Below are 16,922 nucleotides of genomic sequence, written 5' to 3'. Positions count from 1 at the left end.
GTTCGTCATTTATAATATGAACAAACTAGGGTATTTTTGTCATTTAGGTGAAGCCTTTTAGGATTTCAAATTACCAAAATGCCTTTAATTGTTATACATTCTAAATACCAAACAAAGGTAATTTTAGTATTTTTTGATTTTTTTAAGAGGTAACTAAATGATATTAAAAACATTGACCCCTCTACAAGGGGTTTCATCCTCGTAATATTTTTCGAAAAATTTATCACTTTCTATACAACTTACCCCAATTTAACTTTTTCTCTCACTTATTTTTTCAAAATAAACTTTCTATGTAAATACCCCCAAGGGAAAAAATTCATTTTTTTAAAATAGAAATGCCTTTTGACGTTGACTTTTGGATCCCGTAGCACATATAGCGTAACATCATATTGTCGGAGCCCACAAATGCCAGACCGAAACCAAAATTGAGTACTACCGGACTTCCTTTTACACAGTATCGGAGCTACCAAACCACACTTTATATAGTGCTAGAGCCCTATTACCAAAACGTACTTTACATAGTGCCATAGCCCTGACATCGTGCCCGAGCCTTTATTTTGATGGGATAGAGGAGAGAGAACTTATTTTGGTGGGATAGAGGAGAGAGACGTGGATTAGGTAAAAGTAAGTGAGAATAATTTAGATATTTTTTTATTTTTTATTTGGTTGGGGGTATTTTAATAGAAAGTATTTTTTGGAAAAAAAGTGAGACAGAATATTAGGTTGAGGGGTAAATTGGATAGCAAGATTAATGTTGGGTTTGTTTTTTAATTTTCTCTTATTTAAACATTGTGGTAACCGTTGAATTTCTATTTGATTAATGAACAACAGTCAACAAACCCATTTTCTAAATCTAAACCCATTTGTTGGTTGTTTTTTTCTATTTCTCTTTCTTAGCAACAAATTCTTTTTTCATTCTCAGGCAATGGTCAGAGGTTCCTAAGCTATAAATGAAGAACAACAAAATGGTGGATGCTTCAGAACCTGATTCCATCTACATGGATTCTGCGAGTGCTTCTTCACGAGAACAAGAGGAACCACTGCTTCTCTCAATTGATCAATCTCATGAGATCTCACTTCAGAGTCCTAGAAATCACGCAAAAGATGTTCATATACTCAGCTCTTATTTCCTGCTCATCTTTCTCGCTTATGGGGCTACTCAAAACCTTGAAAGCACTGTGAATACTGTGAGTTTGAGTTTTTCCTTCTCATGGTTAATGTTTCTTGGAGTTTTTGCGCTGATTTATCAGGTTTTTATAGTTGGGTGAGTTGTCCTTTTATTGTTATTTCAAATTTCCATGTGGGTTTTGGTTTTTTTTGCTCCTTTTTTCTCGTTTTCGTATTGGGCTTCTTTTTTGTTCAGTGTAATTTCCTTTTCCCTAATGGGTTTTATGGCAGGAGGAAGATTGGGTACGACTTCAATGGGTATATTGTATCTTTCGCTCACCATTTTCTCATTGGTGGCTTCTCCAGTGGTTCAGAAACTTGGTTCCAAGAATTCTCTTGTTCTTGGAACTACTGGTTATTGGTTCTTCATTGCTGAAAATTTGATACCTTCCTGGTATAAGACTAGAATCTTCTCCATGTGAATAATTTTTAGAGAAATTGTTCAATCCGACTTAGAACCTATTAAAAGTTTGTTTATACTTCTTGAAATCATTTCAAACGAACATAAGAATTTTATCTCGAATGTAATTCTCTCTATGCTTGCAGGTATACCCTGATACCAGCTTCTGTTTACCTTGGATTTGCTGCATCTATAATATGGGTTGGGCAGGTAACAAGCCATCCTTATATGCCTTGTATCTATCTAATGCCATGATACAATTGAACCGATCATGGAGTTGTTGAGTTTGTTCTTCTCTTGACTAATTAAGTAACATATCTCACAGCCTCTGCAAGAAGTCATGCTAGGCAATGTTGTTTGCATGAAGGCACTGTGATTGGCAACTTCAATGGAGAGCTCTGGGGCATGTGTGCAAGTACCCAGGTGCATTAGCACTACTTATTTTATTTCCCAAATAAAGAAAAAAGAACAATTTTTTATTTTGTTAAATGGGAGCAGTGAGGCAGTTTTGGCTAGAGGAGCATTTCAACTTTCAGTGAAATCCTTGCAGGTCATTGGCAATTTGATCTTACTTGCACTGTTGAGAAATGGAAAGGTAGGCATTTCTTGTAACAACCATTGGCAAATGGAAATTGCTTCTTTATTTGGGTTACAGTAATTGGAAGGAAATCATACGTTTTCTGCTTTACTTTGAGATCCTCAATTATACTTTCTCTTGGCTCTATTTTGTATTTTCACATATACAAAAAACGACCATGTCTTTCTGTAGGAATTTCGAACGGGGGAATTACAATATTGAATTTATTTAGAATTGTTCACTTTCCATATTTTCACCGTGCTATTTTGAAATAGTTCACTTAGAAAAGAGAGAATTTCAATCATTCTAAGGATCACGTGCGACAGAGTATGCATATAATCTGATGTGTTCTGCTTGCATCATCTGTCCATCACTTAATGCATGGTTTAAAAGTTCCCAAAGGGAAATGAACATGATCCTAGAGCCCATGAATGATTCTTCCATCTTTACGAGGATACTGTGTGAAATTATTGTTTTAACTATTAGATGAAGTTGGATTCAGTGAAGCTAAGGTGTTGGGAATTGGTTCTTGTTGGATGTTTGACCCTAGCCTGTGTGGGTCACACTTGGAATGCCATGCTGAATATGAGAAGGAAATGGACTGCGAGTTGCACAAATGAATGAGTCGAGTTTGTTGGGGGAGGTGGGGCTAGTTATAGGCCTACATCATCGTACCGATCTGGATGTATGAAACATTTCAACATCAAATCATAGATTACACTGGAATTGCTTGAGATCTCTATTCTTATATTTCCTCTTTGTTTCTTTTTCTTCAATACGAAACCAGATCTTATGTTGCAAGGGGAAAATAGTCCACTGTGCGATTATGTGTGTGCTATATTCCATGATCATTTTGTTCGGTCTTACACAAACTTTTAATGCTTGTCCTTTTGGTCTTTAATGCTAACCCTTACAATTTACATAAACGAGAATCAGTTGACAGTTGTTCACAGGTGCCACATTTCATGGCTCAACTGGTGACTGAAAGTGTGTTACATAATTGCAGGAAGGAACATATTTCATGGGCAAAACTTTGTTGTTTGTTGTTTTCCTTGGAAGCATGACTTTAGGGACCATTTTGATGTGCTTCTTAGGCAAAAAAGACACCATTGGAGAGAGTTCTATAAAATATACTTCTTTTGGAGAGCTCATGAAATTAATTGTTTCCCCTATGATTGACAAAAGAATGCTTTTGCTTATCCCTCTTCTTGCATATTCAGGCTTGCAACAAGCGTTTGTTTGGTATGTTAGTGTCTAACTTCTGTAGTTAATGTGCAATACTCATCAAAATCTAATCGGCATCTCTTTTCTGTTTTATAAACTTCATCTGCATCTTATATCAGGGCTGAATTCACGAAATATGTGGTGACCCCAGCACTTGGTATATCGGGTGTCAGAGGTTCAATGGCAATATATAGCACCACTGATGCAATATTAAGTAAAATTTAGTAAATGAAACACTCCTGTATGAACAGATTCCATCAACTAAGTAAATCTCTTTTAATTGCCAATTTTTTTTAGTGATGCTTTACTGATATTATATTGTAAGAATCCATTGCATGGGAAATCAAGAATCATTCTAATTTGCTGTTATTTATTCTTCATCTACACAACTTTTTAACTTGTTATTGCGACCTACAAGAAGTTACAGAGGTATTCATTTAAAAAAATGCATAAAGACATGTTAGGACATAATCTTTTACCCAACTTATTAGCTTTATAAAAAGCTGTCTCCAAAGATGTAGTCTTAAGTCATAACGAGCTTATTTTAGTAGTCAATGATGCTTGTTTTTCTTGTACTGATCTGTGACTTGAGTACTCCTTAACATTTTAACCTCACTGATTTTCTTTTTGAGCGTCAACAAAATTTTAAGTAGAAAAAGTTTGAAATGAGATTATTACAAAGAATCACTTGTTGTCACAAATGGCATCTCAATGAATCATGAAGGCTTTTGATGGTAGGAGAACTTGAAAAAATATAGAAAAATCAGCAAGAAGCACCTGACACAAGCAATTTTGGAGAAACCCTAAGGCTTTCTCCCACCTAGGGCTCAACCCTTAGGCTTCTTTTATAAGATAAAGTCTTTTCTTTTCTTAAAGAGGAATACATGAATGCCTCTCCAACCCATCCACGTCCTTATTTATAATGGAAGATTATTGTTTTGGACAATACGTGAATGCCTCACCAACCACTCAAGTTGTCTTGTATGAACCCCTTCTGTAGAAGCTCTGTGACCTGTCTCTGCAACTCATCATGCTCCTTTGGGATCATTCTATATGCAGTCTTGTTCACTAGGCTAGACCCAGGAATGAGGTCTATGTGATGTTGGATGTCCCTCATGGGTGGTAAACCCTCTGGTAACAAATCTGGAGTGACATCACTATAATCCTTCATTATGGGCTTGTTTGATAACAGGAAGTTGCTTCCCAGAAGCAAGAACTTACCTGTTACTGTAGCATTTTTGTGTTTGATAAAAGTTGGTAAGTTTAATATGGGAACTTCCTTTTACTGTAGAACTTACCCTTCTTAAGCATAAAAAAAGTTCCGTCCAAATCGACGGAAGGTAGAAAAGGAAGATTTGAGGGAACTTCATCCCGATAAAAAAAGGCCAACCAACCCGCATGGAAAAAGCCCCTTTCTGAAACCATAGTCGCTTCCTTTCCCCAAGTGCCAAAGCTGCATACCATTTCTCAACTTTTTCTCTCTCCCTCTAACTTGTTGTCTCTCTCTATCCTCTCTCTAACCCCAACTCTCACTCTCTCTAACTCCGTCTCGCACTCTCTCTAACTCCTTCACTCTCTCTCTAACCCCCCCTCTCTCTCTAACCTGTTGTTTCTTGCTTCACTATCCCACCGTAGTGCCTCTTTCCTCTGAGAAGAAAAATAAGGCAAGGAAGACAGAAGAAGACAGATAAGAGGAAGGCAGGTTCTTTGTGGTTTCCTTATTTTTGTAAGTAACATATTGTTTTACTTGGCAATGTTCTCATACGGGGTTTATGTGTTATTTAATTGCAGGGGAAAATTTGGGTTTCAATTGGTATTGCGATTATTTGCCATTTTAACGCTTGTAGTTGTTTAAAATGTTTTTTGGTTAGATTTTCTCTCTCATCCCCATGAAAATTCATGTGCTTTTACAAGTATCTGTGCATGAAAATTTATTATCATTGGCCTGTCTAAGTTCAATGATGGATCCTAATTGTTAATTTTTTTTTCCTTTTCTTATTCTCTTTTCTCTCTGGACTTTTAATGCTGCAGTATATAGCTTCTTGTGAGTTTTATTGATGTCGAACTGTTACCATGGATCCGTTGAACTGGTCCTAAGCAGACTGAAACAATAATACATTTAATCCAAGCTCATAAAATAAAAAAATACTTTTAATCTAGTTAGAACTTCAATGTTATCCTATTTGTTAAAAAAAAAATATAAATAAATAAAAATAAATAAAATAAAAAACATTCAAGCTTTGCATATGGAAGCTAATCCACAGATAATATTATTATATCTTTTATTGATGCTAGCTCTCATCATATCTACATATTCTCATTTTAATGAGCCAGCATTTCCTTAGACTCTTCTTGAAATTGATAAAATCTAAATGGTTTTTGTTTGTTGTGGGTGTAATAGGTTAGGCATTTTTGGATAAAAACACGAATTGGATTGAAAGAGAAAAGGGAACAAGATGCTAAGATATCATCAAGGTAATGGCCATACATATTTGTTTATCTTTCTAGGATCAATATTTTTAGTCAACTAGAAGTAATTCTGAAAATGGTGAATCAAATCATCACTTGGTTAACTAGTCATTTGGCTTTTTGTATTGATTGGGTGCTTTCCAAGTATTGCATAAGAACGATGGATTTAGAGTCACCTGTGTTCCTTTGAGCACAATTTATTGGAGATTGAGAAAACCGAGATGGCCAAAGGATTCACTGACAAAGCTAATAATAGCCCCTTAAGAAGTGATGGAACCATTTTTTTTCTTGTAAATGTTCGCCACAGTGATGGAACTGAATTGAAGCCATGTAGATGGGCGAAGAAATAGGTGTTGATGTCTTCCTCAAGGAATCTTGGCATCTCAAGACTGTCTTCCTAAGCATTTAGTATTTGATTTCATTAAAGTTCTAATTGTTGTCTAAATCTTTTTTTTTTTTAATGTTCGAAACATTGTGGGACAAACAACAATGTTGTTCTATTGTTGAATGAGATATATTTTTGAGGTTGGGATATGGATGCAAGAGTGGTGAATGTATGTCTAAGTTGTGTTCGAGCTATTATAGGTTATTGTTGAATGGGCTGGTTTCTTGCACTTTGCGTATGGATGCACGAATTATGCATGTGTGTTTGTATGTTGTGCTCAAGCTATTATAGTTCATAATTTACTTAACATTCCAGGATGTTATCAAACACAGAAACCCAGAACTTCTTTAACATTCTAGCAGATTATCAAACACAGAAACCCATAACTTCTTATAGTAACTTCTTTCTTCCCATCAAAGAGGAACTTCCAATTGACAGTTCATAATTTAACTTCCAGTTATCAAACAGGCCCTAAGGGTTCTAACTGTGGTGGAACCGAACTATAGGCAGCTCCTCCACTTGGACCAATGCAAACACCATCCTCGACTCCTCCAATCCCTTCATAAACTCAGCCAAAGAACTAAAGGCTAGCACATCATCTGATTTGGACGCACTTTCCTTCTTAGATGGACCTAACACCACTTTTATCCCATCTTTGACAAAGGAATAAGTGTTTTTAAATCCATCATGTATGGTATGTCTATCATACTGCCATGGTCTACCCAATAATAAATGACACACATCCATAGGCATAACATCTCCCCACACCTTATCTTTATAATGCTTTCCAATAGAAAAAGAAATTAGACAACGCTTAGAAACTATTACCTCAATTCCCTTTTTGAATCAAGCTATCTTGTATGGTTTGGCTCTCTGTTTTCAACTTCAGCTTGTCTGCCATCTTCTAAGAAACAATATTTTCACAGCTGTTCCCATCAATGATAAGATTGCAAACTTTCCCGTAGGCCGTGCATCGAGTGTGGAAAATATTAGTAAGCAACCAATCTGCCTTATCTGCTACCTTGGGTGTCACCATGCTACGACGGATCACCAAAGCCTCCCCATGGTCACTAAAGGTTACTTTAGGCTCTTCGCCCTCAAGCTCTTCATTATAAATAGGGTTCCCATCAAAAGATAGTTTGTTGTCCTCCTTGAAAACCTCCTCAGCAAGGTCCACAGATTTTCTATTCAGGCACTGAGAAGAGATATGACTAATCCTTGAACACTTAAAGCATTTTATGGTGCTGCTGTTTGGGCGGTTTGGGCGACTAGAACTAGCCCCAACACCCTCAGTTTCCTGATGTTTGGACGGATAAGCAGGCCGTGAGGACTGTCCACCCACTAAAGTTCTACATTTTCCCTTAAATTTGCTTTCACGGCCACTTGAGCTACCTTGGCTTGCAGCCCAGCTTGATGATGGATGCCTCAGTTGAGCTTCAACCTTAACTTTGAGGTTATCTAAGGTCCAATACCGCTGTAAAACCACCACATCTTGTATAGACGATCTTAGCCTACCAACATAGTGAGCTAGGGATTGTTCTTCCTTTTCAACCACAACACTGCGAGTCCTCGACTCATAAAATTAATCGATATACTGCTCTACACTCTTTTCTCCTTGATGAAGATTATTCATCTTGCGATAGAGGGACTGCAAATAATTTTCAAGCATGTATTTTTTTTTTAATTTCTTTTTCATCTTCTCTCATGTATTAATTTTGGGTTTTCCCATCCTTTCTCTTCAAGCCATAAGTTGTTCCCACCATGCCGAGGCACCTTTTTTCAATTTTATAGCAATAATTTTTACCCGTTTATTTTCAGGTAAAAATCCTTTCTATTGTATTTAACCAATCTATGAGGCTTACTGTCAAAATGAGGTATATCCACCTTCAAATCGACATCCTTAGAGTGACGTACCTTGCCACCTTCAAATCGACATTCTTAGAGTGACGTACCCTGCGTCTAGGTCTCCGGTCGCTATCCTCATCACTCAATTCCACACGAAGAGTGCGATGGTGAAAAGGGTTGTATTCGAGATCCTCTTGGGCTGAAAGATCACCTTCTTGCCTATTATTGAGGCTTGTGAATTGTTGTGTCAGCTGCAAAACTTATCTTTCAAGTTCCTGAATTCTCTCATCTCTGGGATCATAGAGTGAGTCCACGAAATCCCCCCTTCTACAGCCCCTTCTCGCTGCCATGGGTTTGCCAAAATTACAAAGCCTAGGCAAAATAATCAACAAAATTTGCTGAAATCAACAAGATCTAAGTTGTTTTTTGGCAAAACTTTGGCGAAAATCAGCAAACCCTAGACCCCGCTATAACTTTCCCCTCTTTGTTGTTGATCTAGGGCACCAAAAAAAGTAGTGCCACAGTAACTTCCGTACATGCAACATTAACTTCTGTACTTAGTACAATAACTTCCATGCAGATCGTAGGCTTTGATACCATTTGATGTAGGAGAACTTGAAGAAACATAGAAAAATCAGCAAGAAGCACCTTGACACAAGCAATTTTGGAGGTTTCTTTTACAAGACAAAGCCTTTTCTTTTCTTAATACATGAATGCCTCTCCAGCCCATCCACACCTTATTTATAATGAAAAATTATTGTTTTGAATAATATTTGTTAATACAATTAACTTTTGACCTAAAGGTCCTAACTTAAGTATAACTTGAAACTAAACTCCCTAACTTCAATTAAAATATCTAAAAAGTCCCTAACTGGTTCAGCAATGAAATGAATAAATAAAAATCTGAAATAGCCTAAAAAAACTTAGAAATTTCTTTCAAACTATTTCTTGCTCATCTTGTTCTTCTTGGAAGCCCTCTTGCAAGTTTTCATCCTCCAAATATGAGCGAAAATTAGGAGGAATCTGTCGCTCCTAAAAAAGATACTCTTGGCTACTTATTGTGCTCTGATCACCATCCTCAGCTTCTCAAGCAAAATAGTTTCAAGCAACACAGTTTCCATTGGCTAATGCATCTACCATATCATTTGCACCCATCAACACATGATGGAAGGGAGAACCCCTCAGAGAAATAATATCAAAGATCTCATTGATTGTCATCCTTAAGATCTAGGAAGCGTGCATTTCAATCCTAGCCCATATAATCACATTAAGGTGGTCCCCTTGCACGAAGAACTGAATGCGTCCTCCCATGCACAACTTAAGGCTCAGTAAAACCAAGGCCCCAGCCCTAATGAGTTAAAAATACCAAGGAGTATGACAATAGTGTCTTCCTCTCCAAGTCCTTGATGGCTATCGCATACCACACATGCCCTTAGGAGCGATTATCGAAGTTTGGCCTAAGGAACCCTCATGTACCAAGCAGCCTACTGTTGGTAGGTCTGGACCATGAACTATATAGACAAAGCTGACCTTCCAATCCCTCAAGGAAACCTCCACCTAAAAACTCTGTTCTCACTCTAGCCCAAACAATCACCTAATCTTTGATCTGCTCTGGCCCTCCTACCTCTAAAAATGTGGTCATAACATGTGCTCTTTATATTCTCCATAGGGTTTTTTGGATGCATCTCTTCCAATAGAACCTTTCCCTCTCTGGAATAGTCCATTATGGCCAAGTACTTAGTCAGTTGGCAAAGGCATTACTGCATCAAAGCTAGGAGATCTAGATTGAAGGACTGACCATACCTTGAGATCTTGCAATTAAAACGTAGATGATGGTTCACTGTCTTTACCTCTTCATTTCATGACATGCACTTCAAGGGGATCACCAGTTCCCTTCATTCTTGATTATCAATGTAAGAGGTCTCCTGCACCAAGCTAGCCAACCTCAAGTCTGGATCGGATGTGCCACATCAACCTACAGGAAGATGGTGATAAAAATTGCATTTCATAGGAATATGCAAATCTTAGGCATAGAGGATGATGGTGATGATGAATTTAATTCGGCTTTTCTTCTCTGAGTACTTTAGGATCTTCAGCATTGAGAAGAAGATAGATACATACTTGTATCAAAAAGTTTTTGGTAAGTACCCTGATTCCTGTGTTTGCCTTGGTTTTTAAGGTTTTAGGATCCAAAACACATCCTAAATCATTGCGAAATGCATACGCAGAGGATTGGGCTGAAATTTTGCACAACATCAAGAATGGTCCGGATGCCTGGGTGTTCAGGTAGAAGAGTCACAACATGACATCCCGGGTTCTTTTCCTACCTACTCTACATACTGTTGCTATGTCAGAAAAAGGGGAAATTTGGGCATCGTTGAATTGAAAAATAAAGAATTTCAATAAAAAAAGGTTGATTTCGAGTTCTTGAAGGCCTAGATCGAACCATGCACCAAGTGGATGGGTCGTGTTCTCAAAGAAAATGGTGGGCTGATTTTCTCCTTTTTTCGTGTGAATTCAATTTTATTTTTGTTTTGATTTCCTAAAATTTAGGTTCCAACATAATCCTACTTTTCACTTATGCTACATTATAAACCTGTGGCTTTTATAATCTTTTCCTATTTATCTATGTGAGCAGGCACGCATGCCGAGGTGTAAATGTCCACATATACATGAACACATGTACACATGATAGATTTTATAATGAATGATTCTTATGATACTTATTAAAAGAATTTTTGAAATAAGGTAACACGAAAAAAGCACAACCTAAGACAAATAATTTTTGTTTTGCATGAAGAATTACTTGTAAAACATACACTGCTTGGAGAGCAGAAATGTCGCTCTTAACTTCCCATCTAATTGAGGTTTAGAATCTTCAAGCACTGCTTTGATGACAAGATCACATCACTATGTTTTTTATCTTTTGATGGTTGAACACAGTGGTTTAAAAAATGGATCGGTGACCCGGATCGGGCATCCCAAAAACCAATCCGGATAGGCGAATCGGCGATCCGGATCGGGAATCGGACCGAATCGCTCGGTAGCCAACGATTCTCGAGTCGAACCGGGCGATTCCGGCTCGACTCGGCGAGTTTTCAAACACTGGTTGAACATATCATGGTTATAATAGACAAATCAGCCAACTGAAACTTATGTAAAAAATAGGTGAAGAAAATTGTCCACAAAAAAAAATTCTCTTGAAAATCCACCTTGATATGTTTTGCATATTAATGGAAGACCACAATTGGAAGCAATGTGACATACAATAGTATTCTCAGCATAGATCGCAGTTGGAGTGAAAATATGGATAGTCGATATCCCTAAGTAACCCATAAAACCAAATAATGTCACTACAATCCGATGGCATGAATAGAAACTTTGCCTAAGTTATTGACTTTGAAAAAACATTTTGTTTCTTATTCTTCTATCATTTATAGACCCTTGCTCACATATGCAAATACCTTAGTAAGGACAAAAAGATAGCAGAGATATTTAGCCCTCCATAAGGTTGTCCTTCAATATAGCCCAAAAAATAGTGAGAGGACTCAACCTTCAGCTTCAGGAGCTAGCCCACTTGTGAAGGCTGAATGCCACCTGTGATGGGACAGAACGTGACTCTCATGGCATCCTCACAACATGTGATGCACATGTTGTGGGAAGATTGTGTCCTCAATTTGGCAACTTGTTCATTGTCAACTGTTTCTTTAGGCCAGCTAGGCGACTAACAGCTTGAACCTTAAGAGGTGCAGCAATGAACGACAAAAAGAGAGCTGTCCTTGTTGTCATTAAGGCAGGATAAAATGATCTCATTGAGAAAGATCCCGTGTCATCCCTAGCACTGTGTAGCACATTCTATCCTGTCCACTCGAGCCTATGGAAGCAGTCTTCAAATTTCAAACCTCCTGGAAAAAGACTAAAATCATCAACCTTTGAGGGCCATACAAAAATATGGTTCCCTAAAGGACTTCACTCGCCACTGTCTTGTTGCAACTCTAGACAACCCACTGTCTCAATGTAACTCTAGATATGAGCATTAGAATCACCTGCAGTCCTTGGAATATAGGGGAGTAGTGACTAACCCTGCAGCCAATGTTATGTGTTTGTGCCAAAAGTTGAGTCGACTTTCTTGTCCTGTCTACCCATTTTACTTATACATTTCCACGCTTCAGAAGCCTTGGAGTGTCTTCTTTTATCCTTCTCCCTATCGAAATTGATAGACTGTACTTAATGGCAATTTTTTTATTGAGAGTACTTGACCTACTGGAAAATCATTGTCCTGTGGATTTTTTCAGTCTCCCTAAGCTAATAATGGCATTTGCCAATCAATGCCTGATCAGGTGATTGAAAAGTCCAAACCTGCCACCACATTTGGGTGCAACATATGTTCCCACTTGAGCAAATGAAACCTAAATCCTCGTGAATGCTGCTCAGAAGTTTCTCTCAATGCACTCTACTTTAACTGCCAGAGTCCCTGACATTCAAGAAATTGACATTATACAACACTGATAGATTATACAACAGTAGGTTGCAAAGCATGACAACATTTGAAGATGGGAGATGGATTGACAATTGGGCTACACTAAGAAACCTTTAATAAGGGAAACAAATCTTGTCACATTGACAATTCTGTCAAGGATTTCAGTGATGATGATGAACAGGAACTATGAGAAAGGGTCTCCCTGTCTTGAGGAGCCAAAGAATCCACAAGGGGAACTATTGATCAAAATGAACAACCATAGATTAGAGATGCACATTTCCTTCGAACTTCTCTATTTTATCCCAAATATGATAAACTTTAGGAGGTTGTCCATGAAATTTTAATCAACATTGTCATAAAGCTTTTCAAAGTATACAGATGTGGATTTCCTATCGTAATTCTTAAAGATGAAAAACGTTGTTTAGTTTTGGCAAACCTTGAATTTGTCTCTTTGTGCATGCGCTTGGATTCCATTAGTTTTATGAAATGGACAAAGACTGCTCTTAAATTAGTACATATGTTCCATCCTTTGTTTTTTTCTTTGAGGGAATATTAAACTATTAAATATTGTACAGTTAGGTGTTCCATCCTATTTTGGCGGAGGAATGTTTACATCGTACAATAACGGTTAAGCTTGAAAACCTGGATTTTCCTTTCAGGGTTTTTTCATGCTCCCATAGGTTGTAAGTGGTTCTTTAGGGTTCAGCTCTCACTAAGAATTCTTGCATACACAGTCCTTGCTGCAACTCTTAACAAACTACCAGAATTCTTGCTTACACGGTCCTTGCTGAAACTCTAACAAACTACCACTTTGCGATGTAGTGCTACACTCATAGGGTTTCCCATGGTCTCAATGTGCATCTGATACTTCAGTTCACTTGTTGATGAAATGCAATCCAAAGGGTTTGAGTGCTTGTCTGGGATTATGATTGGCCTTAGAGCAATGTATGGTCACTTATTTTCCATATTTGGAAGTATTGCATCTAAGAAAGGTTTTGCCTTGGGCATATTTCATGTTTCATATACCATGTTAATAAGAATGACCTGTTTCATGAGCATAAACGAATTTTAGCCCAGAATTCATGGAATCTGTTGCCTTGATATTCTACTTGATATATAAAAAAATTAATTCATGTTCTCAAATAAATTTCTTTGGCTCATGTGCTTACTTTTGGAGTTGTTCAAACTTCAAATGTTTAAACCTCAACTAAGAGAAAAATGAATGCCTAGTATATGTATTATGGGGATGAGTTCCAGAGTCTTGGTTGCATCATTGGTCAAGAAGTTTGTTTCCTTTTACTCCATGATTGTGAATTGAATTTTTTCCTTCCTTTTCTAATATGTTGTCCTTAATTTAGAGAGTCCATCATTTTGTTCATTGCTTTCTTTATTCTTAAGACTGATCATGCATATTCACGTAAATATCTTGTACGAGATTCTCCCTTATTTTTAGTAAATGAAATCATAGCTTTCAGCTTCATTGCTTTAGTCATCATGGTAACGAGGAGTATGGGTTGATATACAGCCATGATGGTTCTGGCAAACTTTTTGAACTTCTCTTGCTCAGTGATCCTAGAATCACCTACATTGCTCTCCTTGGTTTCTGTCTTGCACTCTTTGTTCATTTTTAATTTTTCTCTTCACATTTGCTGTTCCTCTTTATACACTTCCATCAGTTGTAACTCATCTCTAACCGAACCTTAACTGTCATCCAGTCCTAATTCATTATCACTATCTTATGACTTCGGGCAGGCTTCTCTTTTATCATCAAAATCATCTTGTTGGTGTTGGCAATTCTCTTGTTAGGGTCATAAAAACTACCATAAGTCTTATTATTGAGCTCTCCCTGCCATTATTTTGTGCTGCTCCTATTGTATATTTCCTTTTTTCCCTTTCAAACCACTTCATTGCGAGGTTAATTGATGCGAATCTGTTCACTTTCAAAAATATCTGTTTGATGTAAGTTAGTAAGACATAACGTACTAATGGCCATTGAGATTTTCCTCATGTATGTTATCAGTGCAATGTGTACTTGACCCACTTAATTTTAAGCCATTACTGGCCTGGGCCAGCTTAAGCTGATGCTCAACTATAATGGGTTTTCTAGATGATCACAGTCAGTGAAATAAATGTCCATAGAGTTGTATGTTGGAGTATGTGGAGCCTCTGACATTTATTTTGAATCCTCGACCATTACTTAGCAATTGCCTTTTAATGTTTATTAGAAAAAGAGATATAATGGATTTCTAATTGTGCGGCACTTGACTTGCATTTATGTATGGAAAACGTTTTATATGAGTGTGAGGCCCTAAGCCATCAAATTAAGGTGCACCTCAAAAATTAATTAGAAGAGGTTGTTTCGATGCCCAAAAATACTCAAATCTATCATCTCGACGTCAAGATGTATGGACATGAGAAAAAATGGATTTCAAGTCTTGAAAATAGTGCATCATGTAATGGATTTTTTAAACTGTCAATTTTCAAGATTTTCAAATGTTCTACACTATTTTTGATGCCTTAAATTTTATAATTAGATATGAAAATAAATTTTCAGGCCATTACAAAGATTTTTTATACTGGAATAATATTTTTCGACACTATTTGAAGGTGCACCTTACTTTGATAGTTTTCTCTTTACCATCTTCTTTGTAAATTGCATTGCACATAATAACCATTACTCATGATAAATTTATTGCCCTGTTAGTGGTCGGTGGTTGTGGGGTGTTTCACATTTGGACTGAACTCTATTAGCCTTATTGTTTCTGGCGGGGCTTTCCTTCAGATCCTTGTGCTTTTGTGGCTTTTACTAAAATACAGGTATACTTTCTCTGTATTTCATATTGGTTAATTGTAGCTCTGTGACCTATGTAAATGCTTTTGCCAACAGCTTAACAAAAGTACTTGGAATGGTGTATCCTTGATTAATGGCTGCCATATGGGGGGTAGGCAGAGGCCTCTTCAACACCCAAGTGAATGCAACACTTGGAATTCTTTTCAGAGATAACACGGTAATTGTTTAGAATTTTAGGAGAACGGCAATATCCATAACATCATGTAACTCTCTCTCTCTCATTTAATCTATATACCTGGATGCACACACCTAACGGATATTTAGGCGGCCTAAGATACCAAATAATTGATTTCTCTGTAGGGAAACCTTTACTTAGCTCTATTACTGGTTAACATTGCATCATCTTGCTTCAATAATCACGTTGAGATAATTTGGGAGAATATGCTGGTGAAACTAAATTGCTGATTCCCTAATTAGCATTTTCCACTTATTGAAATGCATTGTATCGCATAATAATGAAACCTCCCATTATCTATTGACCATCTTCACTTCTGTACAACCTATAGATTCTCAATCCTTTAGATCATGAATCTCTTTCTTGAAAATTAGTGTTGCTTGATATTTCTGGTAATTTTGATCTTTCCTAAGTTCACAGGAAAAAAAATAACTAAAAATAGCGTTTTTAGTCACTGGCATTTTGTTAGGAAAGGGAAAAGATCATATTGAGTTTATGAATATGTTTATTTTGCTTGTATGGTTCCATTATATTTGCTAGTGTGGGCTCTAAACCTTGGTTTGGGTTTGTGCTTCTTGTGTTGGGTATGCAGTTTCTAACTGATTGCTTTGGATTAATTATGTTGCATAGGAAGCAGCTTTTGCACAGTTGAAAGTATGGCAGAGTGCCGCCACTGCAGTAATATTCTTTTTGAGTCCATATGTCACATTTCATGCTGTTTTAGCCCTAATGATCGTTGCTCTCTGTATTTCTGTAGCAAGTTTCCTGTTCTTCTCTGTAAAGGTCGAAAAAGCTATTGCTCATGCTCCTTCACAATAAATAAAAAACCTTGATTCTGCATCCAAACAGTTTCTCTCTCTTTCTCTCTCTCTCTCTCTCTCTCTCTCACTCTCTCTCTCTATCTATCTATCTATGTGTATATTCAGATTTGGATAAGGTTAAGGACATTCGCCTTTCATCCACAAAAACACATACATGCCCACAAACTCTGACAACACTAAATTTATGACAAAATTTGCAACAATGGTGATAAAGTAATTGAAGCTTGAAATTTCACCATGCCTTTTCCATATTTGAACATGATTGTGGATCACAAGTTTTAATATGATGAGTTTTGTTGTCTAATTGATTTGTTTTCGCTGATTGGAAATCAGGCCAGTATCATAAACTTAGATAAGTGCTATAATGAGTTTGGATCACATGAGCAGAGTAAATCCATGTACTTGAGGGGCTCAAAGCTGTGATTGATTTATTCACAGCTGTGTTGAACTTCATTCCTTTGGTTCAATTCAAATTTTATGCACCACACCCCATAGACACTGCTTCATACAAAATTGATATCTCCATTT

The 16,922-nt window shown here is 37.0% G+C and overlaps 1 protein-coding gene across 11 annotated transcripts; it reads left to right on the top strand.

Annotated features, from left to right (window-relative positions):
- The first annotated feature begins 483 nt into the window (after positions 1–483).
- LOC18435972 (UNC93-like protein 3) lies at positions 484–16,419 on the top strand. 11 transcript variants are annotated; one of them, XM_088873571.1, is made up of 8 exons: positions 484–624; positions 923–1,187; positions 1,399–1,561; positions 1,714–1,777; positions 1,893–1,990; positions 2,118–2,162; positions 15,252–15,364; positions 15,435–15,608. In XM_088873571.1, the coding sequence occupies exons 4-8, from the start codon at positions 1,765–1,767 to the stop codon at positions 15,466–15,468; spliced, it is 303 nt and encodes a 100-aa protein (XP_088729697.1). In that variant the 5' UTR covers positions 484–624; positions 923–1,187; positions 1,399–1,561; positions 1,714–1,764; the 3' UTR covers positions 15,469–15,608. The 11 variants fall into 11 exon arrangements, 5 of the variants coding, with proteins under 5 accessions (XP_088729697.1, XP_088729699.1, XP_088729702.1 ...); XR_016060555.1 differs by lacking the exon at positions 484–624 and adding an exon at positions 5,770–5,843 and having other exon boundaries at positions 792–1,187; positions 15,435–15,582; XR_016060556.1 differs by adding an exon at positions 5,770–5,843 and having other exon boundaries at positions 1,893–2,162; positions 15,252–15,444.
- The last annotated feature ends 503 nt before the right edge of the window (positions 16,420–16,922 follow it).

Source organism: Amborella trichopoda, chromosome 8, assembly GCF_054954075.1.
Source record: "Amborella trichopoda isolate Santa Cruz 75 chromosome 8, AtrichopodaSantaCruz75HAP2 v2.0, whole genome shotgun sequence".
Classification (NCBI taxonomy): Eukaryota; Viridiplantae; Streptophyta; class Magnoliopsida; order Amborellales; family Amborellaceae; genus Amborella; species Amborella trichopoda.
The sequence above is the reverse complement of the archived record's forward strand: the minus strand, read 5'-3'. Positions and strand labels throughout refer to the sequence as shown.